Genomic DNA, 16842 nt, shown 5'->3' with positions numbered 1-16842 from the left:
GTCCTTGTTTCTGTTTTTACGTACTATGCTGGCCAACAGAGATAATTCTTGTACACATTTTACAGAGGAGAAATCACAAAAAAAAAGTTTTTGATTTGGTAGTGTGCTAAAAGTTTACCTCTAAGATGCTCAATGTCCAAATATCAAGATATCGTTTTTGCAGAAAATTATCAAGAAAAACCATACCTGGAGGATCATGATCACCATAGCGACGGTTGATAGGTCCTGTTGCTAGTATAGACTTCATATATCCAGGTGACATTCCTTCGCGATTCATAGAGGGTGTAGCTGACATATGACTCATAAAACTGGGATGAGAATCGGAAATAATGTGACTTAATCGCGATAAATTCTGGGCTTGAAGTTCGTAGAAGCTTGTATCGTCCCCAAATAGGGTATCGTTTGGATCGATGGGATTTTCACGGCAGGAACCCTTCACAGGAAATGGCATCTTAAATTCTCCCTTCTTTGGTGATTCTTGAGACAGATAGCGCTGAGCAAATTCAGTTGTTAACAACGATTTGTCAGTCAGCAGAGTTGGTTTGTCTTGTTGCTGTCGTGGTAACATGCCATGATGGAAGCTCTGTATTGGTGCTGGGTCAGTTGTAGGTGGCTTATCCCCCTTGTCTTGGACAGGTGGTGAGTAGTCATGGTCATGGCGATCCTGGATTCGCTCTTGCCAACCAACATTGGATTCTTGATTTGATTGGGCATCTCTATGGAATGGAGGATCGAATTGTTCCGATTGGTGTTCAAATTGGTGTCTAGGATCTGACTGCCTTTCATTTGGTATGTCCGCGATCCCCTGTCTTTGCCCGGATTTCAAAACATTGTAGCCCCTGGAGTCACTGAGATCAGTGTCGTCTGTTCCTACCACTAGATCACGAGACAACTCTTTATCAGGGCTGAAATAATTCGATCTAGAACTGTAGTCGCTTCCGTCAGGGATATGATGCTCAGATGCTCTCTTTGCTTGTGTTTGGATCGAATCTCTGTCAAGTTCCTGGGCAGCATTGTCATCAAAATCTTGTTCCATGTTAGTCCTTGTTTGATTCCTTTGTCTTGGATCATTTTGAAAAGTAGTCTCAAAATCAGGCCCTTGCCTTTGTCTGTTTGGCCTTGTTTGATTCCTTTGTCTAGCGTCATCCTGGACAATGGCATCATCAACAGGTCTTTCAATTTGTCTGTTTGGCCTTGTTTCTTGATTTCCGATTTGTCTTGGGTCATTGTGAACTGTGGTCTCTTCAAAAGTCACCCCTTCCCTAAGCCTAGAGTCAGAATTTCTTGGTTGTCTAATATCATCAGGAAAGTTAATATTTCTGCTTTGTCTGGCATCTGGAATTTGAGCTCTTCCCCTTGGTTGTTCTCCCATTGGCTGTTGAAGCTGACGAGTGTTATTTTGGGGAAGACTGCGGCGATCTGGTTCAGATCTTTGAGGCTGCTCATAAGATCTTCTAGATCTTGCTTTGATGTCTTCTTGAGCTTGCCTTGAAGAACCTGCATCTCTGGTATAAGGTCTGTCTATATTGTCATCCCTTTCTGGAACAGCACCCTCATTTATTGGTCTAGCTCTAAGCTCCTCCTTCATTGAGCCCTGACTGGATTTTCTCTGTTGTTGAATTCTGGACGGCAAACTGGGCTGTCTTTTATTGGCCTGTGATCCTTCATTAGAGACCCTTTCAGTAGAAGAACGCGATCTTTCCGTAGGTTGATGCACATCTTCAACTGGTCTGTCCATGGGTAAACTTTGGTCTCTGGATTGCTGATTTTGAAGATTCTGTTGCTCTGAGGAAAATCTTGCCTGATTCCTTTCAGAAGGCTGCTTTCTGCCAGGACCTTGTGCTCCAAGAGCTTGATTCCTTTCTTGCCTTTGAATAGCACTAGATGATAAAGACTTTTGTTCAATACTTGAGCTAGTTTGACCATGATCAAGAGATGGCTGATGTTGGGGAAGGAGGTATCTACCACCCATACTGGGCCGTGGAGATTTCCACTCAGAAGCAGACGGAGCATGGTTCCGGTCAGGTGATTTAAAACTGTGATCTGTGTGATAGCCAGTTTCACGGTCTGGATTGTTGAATTTTTCCCAGTCCTCATCTGTGTACGAATCAACCAAGCTTGACCTTGAAGCTCTGTTAACTCGACCTTGAGATGTGTCAAGGTCATTTTGCGGAGCAGATTTATTTAGGTTTGGAGAATCAGACATCTGTTGACTGACAGAGGGACTAGACGTGTCAATTGTCTTAGCACTCTTGTCCACATCTTTCAGAGATTCTCTTCTGACAGGAAGTCGTGATCTACGATCTTTGGGAACATCTTCAGGTTCAGCTTTCTGAGCTTCCTGATTCTGGTTCTGAAGTTCGTAAGCGAGCTTTTCAGCTTTGTCAGCATGCTTAGCCTGCGATTTAATCTTGGATAAAGCCATGATGGTGTTCACAAGTTCACTATTGTCTGATTGTGCAGAGATTTTGCTGATGAAACTGGAAATAGCACTAAGGGAAAGCAGACCACTCTGATCTTTGAACGACTGTTCCAGGTTCATTAAAGAATGAGTCAATGCAGATAAATCTGTGGAATTCTGTAAAGTGGACACGTCACTTTCAACAGCCTTAGATTCTTCATTTTGAGATTCTTCAATATTTTTCGTCTGACTTTTCTCATGCTCAGACGTTCTTGACATTGCTTGTTTATTCTGTGGAGTGCCAAGGTCACTCAAGGTGAAGGTCAGGTCACTGACAACTGAACCTGAAATGAAGAGAAGTAGTTGGATATATATATATATTTTTCTGGTTTTCTTAAACTAAATTTTGACTTAATTTCTGCCATGTTTCTCCATAATGTTACAATTGCATGATCTTACCACCAGGCGTTTCTCAGAAGTTATCAAAAGCTTTGTGATACAAAGTTTAAAAACTCATGAATTGGCAGAGCATTACAGAAACAGAGAAAAGTAGATTTCCTTTCTGCCAAATTATAAAACATATATTCGAGACAGACATGACTTTGCTCAATTACTGAAAGAAGAAAGAACTTACTGGTATCTTGGCAGAGACTTTGAGACTGATTACTGACATCCGTTAATGGTTGAGGCTTTTTAATCAAGGCTACTGGTTTTCTATCACTAGGTGGTGTTCGAATTGTCATACCAAAATTAGGCTAAAATAGTCAAAAAGAATAGAAATTGATGCTTTCTGTGTCCCTGATTTCCATAAAAAATTCAGAAAACCTCTTTACAATCCCTTTAACACAATCAGTCCTGCAATATAAGCATTCAATTTAAGAGAAGCTTAAATTCGTCCAATTAAATCTTTAGGCAAAAGAAAAGAAGTCCTTCCTTCAACATATAATACTTACCCTAGGCAAGTTAGGATTTCCTTCCAAAGTACCAAGGTTCTCTGTGCCTTGCGCCCAGTATTCACCCATAGATAATCGGTTGGCCTGGTCCCAAGGGTCATCAGATACTGTACATACACTCTGTGACATGACACTACGATACGCCCACTGGGCCTCCATATTTCCTGCCCCACATCCTGTCATATTGTCATGCTAAAAATATAAATTAATATTAAAATGAAAATGGAATTTTAAGTCCCACTTTTTGGCTCCAAATTGGGTTCCTGAAGAAGGGCAATGTAATGAAGGGATCAAATAGAGAAATTTTGGTCAGACAGTATCATTTATTTTCCAATTTTCAAGGACCTGTTAAGAGTGTGCTGAGCAATCAGATATTGTCAACTATAATAGACTGGATGTCTGGTGTATAACAGGTAGAAGCTACTTAGCTTTTTACGCTGGCAGAATTTCAAATTGTGAGCTTGGGTTTTTGAAAGTAGTTGTAATAAAAGGATACATACCTCACTAAATATATTTTCTTTATTGAACTCTTCTTCATCTTCATCAAACATCTTCACACAATCATCTAGAAAAAAGCCCCACAAATTTTACCTATATTTTTTTTGTTGCGTTGATCACAATTATTCAAAGTATTATACAGTGTACATCATCAAGTTTTGCAAACTCTTTACAAGAATGTTTTAGCAATTATCAGGTAAAGTGATTTACCTGCTGATTTGAAATCTGTATCATCAATCTGAAGATCAGGTGAATCAAACATCTCTCTCTGTTGTTCAGCCTCCTTGTTAAATGACGTATGGAGAGCTAGGTTAGTTTTAGGACAATTTACTGGTATTGCTGACTTCATCCCTGAAATTATAAATAATAACAGAAAACTCTCCTTAGATTATGAGAAGCCCTTAAAAATTCAGATTAATAGAATGAAAAACATAACATAACACATCAAATCAAAAATATAAACTCTGTGGACACTTCAAAAGAGTCAATAGTCAAATTAATTGCAGATGGACATTTAAAATATATCATACATAAACAAACCTTGTTTGCTACTTTGTGGAAGCGCAGCTGGTTTTTTAAAAGTCTGGCCAATAGGGGCTACAGGCTTGGTCATCTTGTCTTGTGATTGTCTCCCCTGTGATAGTCGTGGAATCGGTGTGTCTTTATAAGGCACAGACGTATTCCCTGATTGTCTTTTACTCTGGGGTTTATTACTTGGATTGGAAACTGGAGCCTGCAAATAGAGAAATTCAAAAGTTTCATGAATTATTGAAAGAATATTTTGATGAACATACACAATGTTTCAGAAATCGTTCAAAAATATCAATGAGAACAAAAGCAATCCCTGATTTGTCGTTGATTCCAAGAATATCATTTTTTAATTGTAAAATCAGATCTCAATACTCTAGAAAGAAAGATTATCAATGATTGACAAGAAAAATGAAACAAAATGAGACAAACCTGTGAGGAGGAAGATTCTGAAAGCCGTTTTTTCATCTGAGGAAGACTGCCAGATCGATGTAAAGAACTAGATCGTGGAACAGTTGGTTTCTTCCCAACACTATCAAGAGTTGATGTCGACATGGAAGTATGAAATTTGGAGGAAGCACTAACATTGGAATTCTTGGATGGTCTTTCAGCAGAATTTCTGGATTCCATCAGCGAAGTAGAATTTCTGGAAGACCTTTCTTTAGAAGATGGCGGCAAAATTTTTCCAGATTTCCGTAAACTAGAATCTCTGGAAGTATTAGCTTTAGCAGAAGTCACAGATTGAGTCGATGAAGTTCGCGATCGGACATCTTGACTCGTGGAATTTCTAGATTTCATATCACGCGTTTCAGAAGTCCTCGACTTCATATCAGAAGTTACATTTAGACTGCTGGAATTTCTTGATTTAGGGTCACGACTTTCGGACATTCTGGAAGTTTGAGATTTTCGATTAGGAATAGTAGCTGATTTCTCCATTGACGGTCTGTTACTTTTTGTTTCATTTGCTCGGACATCTCCTGCAGAAGAAAGTCTCTGGTCTGAGTTCCATAGATCTTCAGATTGAGTCGGCAGCGAATGTCCAAAATTCAAGTTAGAAGTTGGACCACTTGGAAATGGCTGTTCAGGAGAGGAATTTGGTTTCAAACCAAACGAACCAAATGATGAATTAAAATTACCGAATGGATCATCTCCCTGAAATAAGTAGATATTTATCTCAATGGCTAACGAGTCTTCAGTTAAATAGAATAAGGTCTCCAATCAATCAAAGATTACCTGATACAGCAGACAAATACATAGTCCTCATCAGAAAAGATAGAAAGAAATGAAGGTTTTAAATGCTGACATAAGGGGTGAGTGCTCTCCCTGAACAGGATTGAGAAATCAATGAGAATATTCCACAGTTGAAAGACTTATTATATTTGCATTTCCATCTTAAAGAGCTCAATTTCAGATAGAGTTCTGTCTTATCATTATCAGCTGATACCAGCTCAATTTCAGTTGCCTGTAACACTTTTCAGAACGAATATTTACCTGAGGAAAGTCTGCAGCATTGTAACCGAACGCTCCCATTCGATGATCTTTATGGAATCTACTAGAATCTTCTGTTCGGTCAGCTTGACCTTGTAAAATATCCTCCAAATGAAATGAACTAGCATCTAACGGAGCCATTGATTGGTTGTACGTAGTCATCTGTGATTGGTTAGTTTGCGCCAGAAATTTACTCTGTAGTAAGACATCATTTGATTGGTTGACTCTATCATTTCCCATCTGAAATAACAAAACAAAATATTTGTCCATAAAACAATTTCCAAGTTTCTAACCAATAAAAATAATTTTAGATATAATCCTTACCTTGTACCTAGAGCTCATGAAATATTGTTTTATATCCCCCTTGTTTTACTTTTTTAGGCTACTGAATTGAAATCAAAGCAACGTACAATTGAGGAATTGCCTTTATCATGTCAATCTTTCAGGTAAAATTCAGGTGACTGGGGCAAAGCAAGATAACAAATGTCCAAGACAACTAGACAAGGACAGGCATTGGACGTCAACTCCATTTTATTTTGGTGTAATAGTACTAATCCTGACCCAAAAGTTTATCATATGTAGAAATGGACAAAGTCATAATATCAAGTGTCATAAGGAAGAAAACCTACCTCAAAACTATCCTCAACAAGAAAAGATGGCGGAGTAGACTGTTGATGGTTGGTAGCCGTTAAAAATCGACTCATCTGAGTATCAGTTAATAAATCATTTCCCATTGGTCTCATTCTTTGTTCCTGTGACATATATTATATAACTATTAATAGAGTTTTTAAATGCCTGGTGCTAATTGATAATTCTGTGGCCCTCCCATCTAATTCATAGGGTCACACATAGGGTCATAGAAATTAATAATAATTTGAAGGGTTTATAAAGAGTTAAATAGTAAATGACATGCAGACATACCTCAGGAAATTCCTCATCAAAAGGACTGGAAAGTGATTGTTGACCAAATCTATGTGGTGCTGGTTTATTGGTAGGTTGTCTTGGCGACCCATCATCACTGAAAATACATTAACGATATTTTCATATAGGAACTCTCAATGGCTTATTTAACACTTTTCTGTGTCACATGAACGCTTATAGCCTCCTTTTGCACCACTTGCAACTGTGAAATCATCATGTTGTTTTTCAGGAATCACAAGAGAAATGGGAATGGTAAAGCTTCTGTAACAGGGTACGATTAACTCTACCTAGTAGACAGTAGACTGCGTCTGGAATCAGAACAAGATGAGCTTGAGTGTATCTTACCTTTCTCCGCTACTTCCGTCACCTAACCCGACCCCACCATCGCCACCTGGTGTACCAAGGTCAAGGTCACTGACTTCACCTTCACCCGACTGACGTTCGTAGCATTTTCCTTCTAAAACTATATAGAAAGGAATTTGAGTTTAACGTACAAGCAAAATCTGCCTCGTCCACCTGCATCATTGACTGAGGGAAAGGCATGCTTGGATCAATCCCCTGAAAGGGGCTAAACTTGATAAGCCGCCTGACTGTTTGGATTATAGCACTAAATGAGGTGGAAAATGAAATGAAATAGAGTTTTATGTCATACTTTTCTGCATTTGTTAAATTAATGAGGACAAACAACTCTAGCCAGTGTGAAATGAGGGAAATTTTGCAAGGACATCAGCATGCTGTCTCCTGTCAAGGAGACAGTCAACACCATGCAGTGTGCAATGAAGGAAATTTTGCGAGATAACCAGTATAACTGTTTGAAGTGGAGTAAAGAAACTAACCTGGTCTGTTATAATCTGTATGAGTATTATTAGAAGTAGGAGTATTATATGATGTATTATGTGTTGTATTATCAGTTGTATATGATTGTTGTTTATCACTCTCACTTCCTTCACCATCACAATATCTCAAATCAAACTCACTATCAACAACTGATACATCATCTAAAATATAATATGTCTTTTTCATAGTGGACTACTATCTAATAGAGTTTGTTTATTGTTTTCTAAACTTTTTATGTCTATCAGGGAAAATGATAGCATCGATTTGCACCATTCCAAATTACAGTCAGATGTCAGTGGTTCTTGCAGTTCCATTAAAGCTAAGTGTTATAACATAGCTATCACTAAAGCACTTAGATATTATAGGAAGCTTTTACAATAGTGACATCAGATATGGTTAACCATTTTTATAACTACAAGAACCACAGACATCTAAATGACCCTAAAACACATCATAAGTTGATAATTTTACAATCCATTAATGGATTTATCTTTAAGGTCTTACAAATATTAGAGAAATGAAAGTTATATGCTTTTTTCCAATCTAAAGTTGACCATAAAGGGATGATAAAACAAAGTCTATCTTACCAGTATATTGTGAGGTATCTGTTTGATCTAATACAGTATGAGATTTATTATAAACTACTGGACTCTCTTGAAAATATTTATCATCTAAACACCAACCTGTAGACAGACATAAAGAGGAAACTTGTAACAACTATTAATCAGAAAATCATCTAAAGAATTACAAAACTTTAACTTAAAACGAATATTTTTTAAATTATTTAAAATTAATAAATTAAGTGCTTACTTTCTTCCCCTACTGCACCTTGTCGGTCATCTTGAATTTCATTACCATGGTAACTACGATATTCACTATTATCACCCAATTTATCATCATCAGTTAATGTCCTTTGACCTTTCAACTCTTGACCTCCAAAATCTTCATCATCATCAGTTGAAATGACCTCTTCAAGATCACTGAAATCTTCATCAAGAAGTTGAAGTTCGTCTGCTCCGAATTGAACTTCGTGGACACTGGCATCCATTTCACATCCTTCTGACACTTCTCCCAACAAACCACCTCCAAATAAGGACATGGCCACCGCCCCAGGTTTGTTCACTTCACAGACGTCCCGTTCTGGTCTCTTTTTGACCGTGTCAACAATATGGCTACTACCTATAGCATGATTTTTGGAATCTTGTTTGGAAGAATGATCTCTCCAATCGTTAGAGTCTGTTGTTGATTGGCCAGTTAATGATGGTTGCTGATTGGATGGCGTGAATCGGTTACCAAATGAAGACTGCTGATTGGACATATAGCTTCTCGGTTCTGGTGTTGGTTTCAATCTGGACATATTTGGCATTAATAAAGCACTGGAAGACAAATCTACAAGAGAAAAGAATTTTTATCAGAATTGCTTCTTTTCAGCTTGCAATTACATTGTTAATCAATTTTTCAAGATACTGAAATGAACAAGAACAAAAGCAATAATCTTATCTGAAAAATGTCTGATTTGGGACTAGAATCTTGTCTATAATGACAATCATTGATGTTTTATCCCTTATTATGGGGTGATTTATGCTATATAGGGCTGCAGTGTTGTTAATAATTTAAAGCACATACACAATAAATGAATCTTGAGCCAAATAGTGCAAGTTTACTCTAACAATGTTACAACTGTTTAACAAAGATTAAAAATATGCATGTGAGGGAAATTCAAATTATAAACTGTTATTCATCAAAACACATGCACATTAAATTGTGTAGGCAAGGAATATTTTTAAAACTGTATATTATGTTAACAAATGCATTAGTGAATGCATGAAGGAAGTTACAATGCATTGAATGAATGAATGAATGAATGAAAAAAAAAAGATAATAGGTTAAGTAATTGACCATTGCAATGAATGAATGAATAACTGAATGAATGAATGAATGAAAAATGCACTTTAACTTAGAAGAAGAACTATTTTCACTTACCACCCAACATCAAATTATCATCTGGAAAATTACAATTAGTTTCGAAAATATAAGTCAACTATTATCATCAAGTTATGCTTCTCTTTAGTACCAAGAGATCAAATATTCAAATTTTAAATTTCTTTTAACAGAAGATCAGAGCAATTTACTTCCTTTTAATAGAAGAACAAGAAAATAACCTACCATTCATAACATCAGCCGGAATTAAACCTAGAGAAGATCTAGCACTAACATCATTACACCCCATCTCCTCATTTCTATAATAAACATAAACAAAGTTTTATCATTTGTACAAAAAAATCATTCTAATTTTATATCAAATAAGCAAGAAAGACATAATGTTACATGATGCTAAAATTCAAAATTGCTCAAAATTAAACACTTTCCATGACTGGCATTACATTCAGACAGTACCTCAAGGCTTGGTTCAGAAGTCTAAATTAACAAATTAGTTTGTTCTTTTTCCTATTCTGATCCTGATAAAAAAAGAGCAAAGAGTGCAATTTTGCGAAGACAGAGGCTTTAAAAAAAAAATACATTCTTTTGCAAAATCTGGCGATAGGTATTCAACATAAAAAGTACAGAATTTGCAGGAATAAAAGAAAATAAAAAACACTAACTTAGTATCAGATTTATCATCAGAACCATTTAAAGAAAACTTCAGGAGTTCTAATTCTCTTGGAGAAGGGTTATTTGATGGCACAGTATTTATAAACGAACATCTAGGATCAGCTAATGTCAATTCTTTTTGCCTGAAATAGTGAAATAGAAAGGTTAAAATATCTATCTTTGTGCTTAAATAAAGCCTGATTCATATCATATTTTGTGTATAGTGATCTAAACTTGACATAGATTCTTTATTTTCTACAATCTTCATTTAATTTGAGACCAAAAGCTGATTTCTTGAAGATTGTATATGTGGTTAAATTCCTCTTTAATAAAGAATTTCAACATTCAAAGTAACCTATATCTAACAGTAACAAAATAGAACTAACTTCAAAGCATCTCTAGCTACTGTAGAAGCAGCCAGTGGTCGTGGAGTGGTGCACACTGACTGCTCATCTATAGATTGGCGTAATCCATTCTCCGTCACGAACGACAGATCATCCATCATTGCTGGAGAAAGTCTCGACTCCATTATTATTGCTTGTTATTAAACCATTGACATTATCTGAAAATAATACTCATCTGTTTAAAGACCATATAAAATATAAAACTTGGATAACTTGGATCTCCAGAGACAAAAAAAGGGCAAATATTTTAATTAAATAGATTTAGATCTGTATTATTAAGCTTAGTAAAGTATGTATATTATTGCTCATTGACATTAGCTTACTATCTATAACATAACTTGGCTTGGGTAAACTTGTAAATTTGTAAATTTTAGGGCACTTTGTTGTCAAGTATGTAGACGTAGATCTACTGAACTAACGTTTTATTAACAGAGTACAGTTAGACTGTGCACTAGGCAACTTTGCAACAAAGGTGATATAATGTAACCCGGGTCCCATTTAAGTATGATAGAGGGGTCAAGGGAGCAATCCCAATTCCACACCCTGATGGTAGTATGTAGTATGTGAGGACAGTACCAATACTAAGAACTTAAGTTTTATAAACAAATGTCAAAATCAAAACAAAAGAAATTTAGCAATGATTTTTAGCTGATCCACTTTGGGTTGATCAATTATATTAATTTTAACGTTCTTAAAATTATGCTGATATTACCAAGTTTAAGTCCGGAATATCATGAAATCTTTTAGAAACAATCTCTGTTTAAATTATTGAAATATTATTTAGATTTTCAGAATAACCTTTCAAAATTCCGCCATTTTGGTATTAAATTTCCAAAAAGAGGCAGGGCTTGTGAAAAAAGCTTCTGATTGGCTAGAACGACTTTTAAAAAAGTTGGATAAATAAAAACCGTAGCGAAGTACGTTTTAAAATTATTTACAAAGCAAATGGTCAATTTAAAATTATACACTTTAATTTTGGATTGATTTTTATATTATGATTTGGTTATATTCCAAATTTTTACTCTTTCCTTATATAAATTCAAAATTTCGCTTTGAAAATAAAATACACCCACTTTTTAGACAGCCACTCTACTTTCGATTGCAATAAATCCTTGACATTTCAATTTCTATTTCAAAAATGCAGATTACGGTAGATTAAGGAATTGATAACAATTTAGGTCATTACGATAATCGGTATTAGATCACAAGTAACAGATGTAAGTAAAGATCAGAAAATGACTCGCTTAATTATGAGCAATAAGCTTTCGAGTGACAGATTGAATGGGATAAGAAAGGGGGGTGGGGGAGGGGAATGCAGTGGCATGGATGGGAGGCAGTGCTGGGGTTACTAAGGGATAATCCCAAATTTTTATTATATTGTCAACCAATCTAAAGGTGATTCTGTCTTATATTCTATTGAAAATGAGCAAGTTTTTGTGAAATTGCTCACTTTCATGCTTGTTAAGGCTGACAAGATCCTTCAACTACTTAATACTGCAATTTATAAGGATACATTGCCCCTTATCTATTTATAGAAGATGGATTGGAAGTTATGTATAGTTGGTGTGGTAGCACTGTGTAGTCAGCTAACTCTAATACAAGCCAGATTAGATATTCCTGTCTTTATTACCAATGGTTCTTATTATGAAGTTGGGTTTAGTGTTGTGAGTATTTGATTCAAATTAAGTATTTCTTTAAAGATGGGTTCCCTTATTTTCATTGATGAAAATGAAAATGCTAATACTTATATGAATAGGAAGAAGAGGTGTACTAATGACTTGGAAAAATACCAGTCTGTCTCACTTGTCCATAATTAATTCATAATTAGGTAAATTTGAAAAGAATTACTTCATTGTAAATGAGAGACCGATCAAGAAAGGTCAAAAGTCTTTGTTTATCCAGACTGTCGTACATAGACATTTAAGAAAAAGAACATAATGATATGATTAAGAATACATGATCATTTTTTGGAAACCAATTAATCAAATAAGGATGAAAATCAAATAAGTAAACCCATCTTTAAGTAAAACATTTTAAAATCACAGGAACAACAGACATATGACTTGACTTAACAAAAAAGTCCGGAGGCAAAATACCAAATGAGTTTTAGTTCAAGATCCCTGATTGTCTTAGATATTTATTTAATTTTTTTTGTGTAAAATTCTGTTATTAACCATAAATATTTTGAAATGAATTTTTTATTTCAGGGAAAACATTTTAAAACAAACATTCAAGACTTCTATTCCCTACAAAAACTGATAGAGACCAAATATTTACCATTTGTTCGAAGTGAAGCTGGACAAAAGGTAGGGTGTTTACATTGCAAGAGTTGTTGCCCTTGAAGTCATGCTGTCTCAGACCAACAGCTTGCTATGAAAAATATTAGAATTTTTAGCGACTGCCACTGTCTTGAGATTATGTTGCTGAATCTTCATTCTTTAAGGTTTATTACCTCTTAGAATGAAAAATAAAATCTATATATTCATCAGTGGATTTACTAACTATACAACAGAATCCCTTATAATCAGGTAAATCCATAAAAGTTTTATAATATCAAAGTTCTAAATATTTTCTATCATTCCAGATTTTTGCAGGCTATCTTTCAACAGTCCGTAAATCTTACCCTCAATATTTAGAAGAATTGATAGGAATTTCTGGTGGAGCTGAGATTCCATTTATAAAGGTTTGTTAACTTAATTCCACTCTAATAACTGATAATAGGGTTTGTGAAATCAATTTGTTAATATTATTTTCTATTTTGAATGAAAGGCCAAGGATCTGTTTTGAAATCTTCCTATTTTCAACTTTTTAGATTCAATATTAATGAGTTTGTACCCATTTTGCAATTTGAGCTTCAAGGGGCTAGGTGGCACCCTGACTTACTGAATTACTGCCCCATAACTTAAACTAATTTACTGCCCTGTTCATTGCTACTTTTCAGATATTTTCTATGGCTATACATAATGAACTGAACGCTCATATTGATGGAGTGTGGAAAACCGAACATTGTACTGATGTTCATGTTAATAACCAAAATCAGGTAATATTCAGTTCACTTAATTCAGGCTGAAGTTGTGTAAGAAGGTCTTTCTTTGAGCTTCCTTTACTCAGTTATCACCATTTTTATCCACCTGTCTTTATTTACAAATGAAGCATGTGCTCACAGCTTAAGATGAGCTCTTGTCAATTACAAATAAACTTAACATTTTCTTGGAAAATCTGTTTCTATTCTATTCTTCAAATAATTGATTGTGGAATTGTATCAAATAACTAGATTGCAAGGTTATTGCCCATTATTGTGTTCTGTTTTTTTAGAAGTGTTTTTCTGATTTATTTACAGGTTGCTATAGGTCATAATGAAGATGCAGACCCACTTATAAAATCTAGAGGGTATTTTGTCAATGCTACGATTATTGAAGGAGGAAAAATTCAAGAACAATTTACAGCATACACATATCCTGGTAGGGTTTTAATTGAAATTTACAAATAAATATTACAATAATTTTGATAGGTTGACAAGCAAATAGTTCTTTTTTTCTCACTACTCTTTACTCTTCAAATCAGAATTGAACTCAATCACAAATGCATATTTACTATTGATATGATAAGTGTCTTTGGAAGAGTTATTTTTACAAAAAAGGATTATTTTCTGTCATATCCTACCACAAGGCAATTTAATGAACTGAAATTATGAAAAGAATGGTGTGTATATTTTAGGTAATCTACCAGGCAATGCGTTTAGTTTTAATAGTGCTGGTTTAGTTTTTACGTTAAATGGTCTTTACCCAAAGTATGTTGGAGATATGAAAATACGTAAGTTTTGAGACTAATAATTATTATAGCAAGACTTAAGGGTCTTTAATTTTTTCATTTATTTTTTTGTCAATTAATAGATTATCCCATGGGCTGAATGTTAAACAGGACCATGTCCTTGGTGTTTTTTTTACCTAATTCTTTCTCAAGATTTGATTTTAGTTTAATATTTGTGAAACAAGCCCCAGATCCGTTCTATTGATGAATTTATTATCCAAACGGTTTAGAACAGTATGTTTCATTTTTTAGCTAGGAACTTTGTCAATAGAGCATTATTAGCCCAGACAACACAAGATGGTGTGGAGAAAGTTCTATTGAGTGATGGAATTGGGAATGCTTATGCTTTCAGGTAACTTAAATAGTTTCTCAAATACATGGACAATTTTTGACAAGAATAAATAAAATCAGCCTGTATAATATCAAATGTCGAAAGCTTTTTTCAGTTTAAATATTTTCATTATTTCCTTAATTGCTTTTGATGGGCAACCTTTTTTACCCTAGGGGATACTTACGAAATATGAACACTACAGCAAGTACCCAAGAAGTCTTGCAGACAATACCGAAGCAGTATTTGTTGTTTTGGTTGTGGTTCTAATCTCAGCAAGCTTCATTTGGCTCTTTTGCAATTCTTGTTTAGTTTGAATTTTGCTGATACATCTAAGAAGACAACCTTTAACTATGAAGTTAGTCCAGTCAATAAAAGTACATCATTAGTTAGTAAAATTATTATAAATAGTAAAACTACACCTGTACATGATACTACTGGTTATTACTACCATTTTAACAAGTAAGTCCTCCACTTTATACCACCTGTACATGATACTACTGGTTATCACTACCATTTTAACAAGTAAGTCCTCCACTTTATACCACCTGTACATGATACTACTGGTTATCACTACCATTTTAACAAGTAAGTCCTCCACTTTATACCACCTGTACATGATACTACTGGTTATCACTACCATTTTAACAAGTAAGTCCTCCACTTTATACCACCTGTACATTTGAGGTTTCATCTCTGTAGAGAATATATATCCCAAAATCTTATGCCATGGATTTTTTATCTCTTTGTCTCCAATGTCTTCTGTGACAGGACTTTTTTATTACCTCTTTGACCCCTCACATTTATTTTAAAAACTCAAGGGCAGTCTAGCAGACAACCAGATGTTGTGCGCCTTGAGAAATTCCACAAGGATTTAATTGCTGCGCAATATAAATATCTTCATTATTATTATTATTATTATTTTTAAAAATTAATCAATAAAGATGTTAGACATCAAGATGTTAAGCTCATGATTTTACTGATCAGGACAACTTTTTTTCAGATTTGAGCATGCAGACACTGTTAATATCCCACAGTTTCCTAAAAATATTGTCAGTTCCATTCACCGTCAGAAACGAACTAAACAACTTCCAATACCTACAGATATTACTGGTATTAAAAATATACTGGGGGACACCGGGGATTCCCTCTATCCTATTTATAGAACACCACGACCTTCAGATGACACCTCAACAGTTGCTACAGGTAAAGGGTTTTCATATTTGTATCAATCAATTCAAGGAAATATGTCACAAATTTAATTTCAAAGCAACAGACAAATTTGATGCAGTTATTGATGACTCAAAGGATAGTTCTGATCCTAAAAAATAAACCAAATACTAAAAAAACCCAAAATCAAAACAACATATTGGTGAAAATTGATAGCTAACAATGATAATGCTTATTGTTGCCTTGTTGAAAGAGCTAGGTCTATCAAGAATCTAACTTACGTAATTATATTGACTTTGACGTGTATCCGATGTGTCTATTCTTCTCTATTTCAGCAATATTTGATATTACAAGATGTAAAGTGAATGTTTATACAGATAATCCAAAAACTAGTAGTGGTCCAGTTTTAAAATTCACTTTACCAAAATGTTAAACTTTGCTTTACCCAAATGTGTAAAATTCACATTTTCATATTTTGATTATTTTTAATGTGAACTTAATGAAAAGTATTTTGTGTTCGTTTGATGTTTTCGTTGTTAAATGACATAGAAGGACATGTTTAATTTTAAACGGTTAAATTTTTATTGTTGATTTTTATTGTTGATAATTTTAGGTACAATTTTTTTGAAGAATTGGATATTCATTTGAAATTATTTTAATTGAAGATTTTTGTAATTTTAAAAAAGTATTAAAGATGTTATATTTTTTTAGATGATTTTTGTTGAAATGTTATATCACTCTTGTTATGTTTAAGATTTTACGGATTGTTTTTCAATAAAATTAAATTTTTTCTACTGACTTTTATTTTTTAAAGCTTTGACAGAAATAAGTGGTTTGATTTCCTAGTATTTACTACTCTTGGCATAATATCTTACTGTCCTGATGAAGATTTTGTATCCTAAACTCTGTCTG

At 34.5% G+C, this 16842-nt stretch overlaps 2 protein-coding genes across 2 annotated transcripts; one reads left to right on the top strand and one right to left on the bottom strand.

Moving 5' to 3' along the window:
- Positions 1 to 4722: 4722 nt before the first annotated feature.
- On the bottom strand, positions 4723 to 5376 carry LOTGIDRAFT_114408 (hypothetical protein; the record flags this gene model as incomplete). Its single annotated transcript, XM_009052870.1, has 1 exon — positions 4723 to 5376. A coding segment is annotated over one exon (654 nt), but the record flags the coding sequence as incomplete, so codon positions are not given.
- A 6345-nt stretch (positions 5377 to 11721) lies between these two features.
- LOTGIDRAFT_231453 (hypothetical protein) lies at positions 11722 to 16720 on the top strand. Its single transcript, XM_009052869.1, has 11 exons — positions 11722 to 11839; positions 12158 to 12286; positions 12830 to 12928; positions 13207 to 13305; positions 13564 to 13662; positions 13963 to 14083; positions 14340 to 14435; positions 14685 to 14784; positions 15073 to 15222; positions 15764 to 15966; positions 16266 to 16720. Exons 2-11 carry the CDS (start codon positions 12161 to 12163, stop codon positions 16361 to 16363), a joined length of 1191 nt encoding a protein of 396 aa, XP_009051117.1. The 5' UTR covers positions 11722 to 11839; positions 12158 to 12160; the 3' UTR covers positions 16364 to 16720.
- The last annotated feature ends 122 nt before the right edge of the window (positions 16721 to 16842 follow it).

Source organism: Lottia gigantea, assembly GCF_000327385.1.
Source record: "Lottia gigantea unplaced genomic scaffold LOTGIsca_19, whole genome shotgun sequence".
Taxonomy (NCBI): Eukaryota; Metazoa; Mollusca; class Gastropoda; family Lottiidae; genus Lottia; species Lottia gigantea.
Note: the sequence above shows the minus strand (reverse complement) of the source record. Positions and strands in the feature narration are given on the sequence as shown.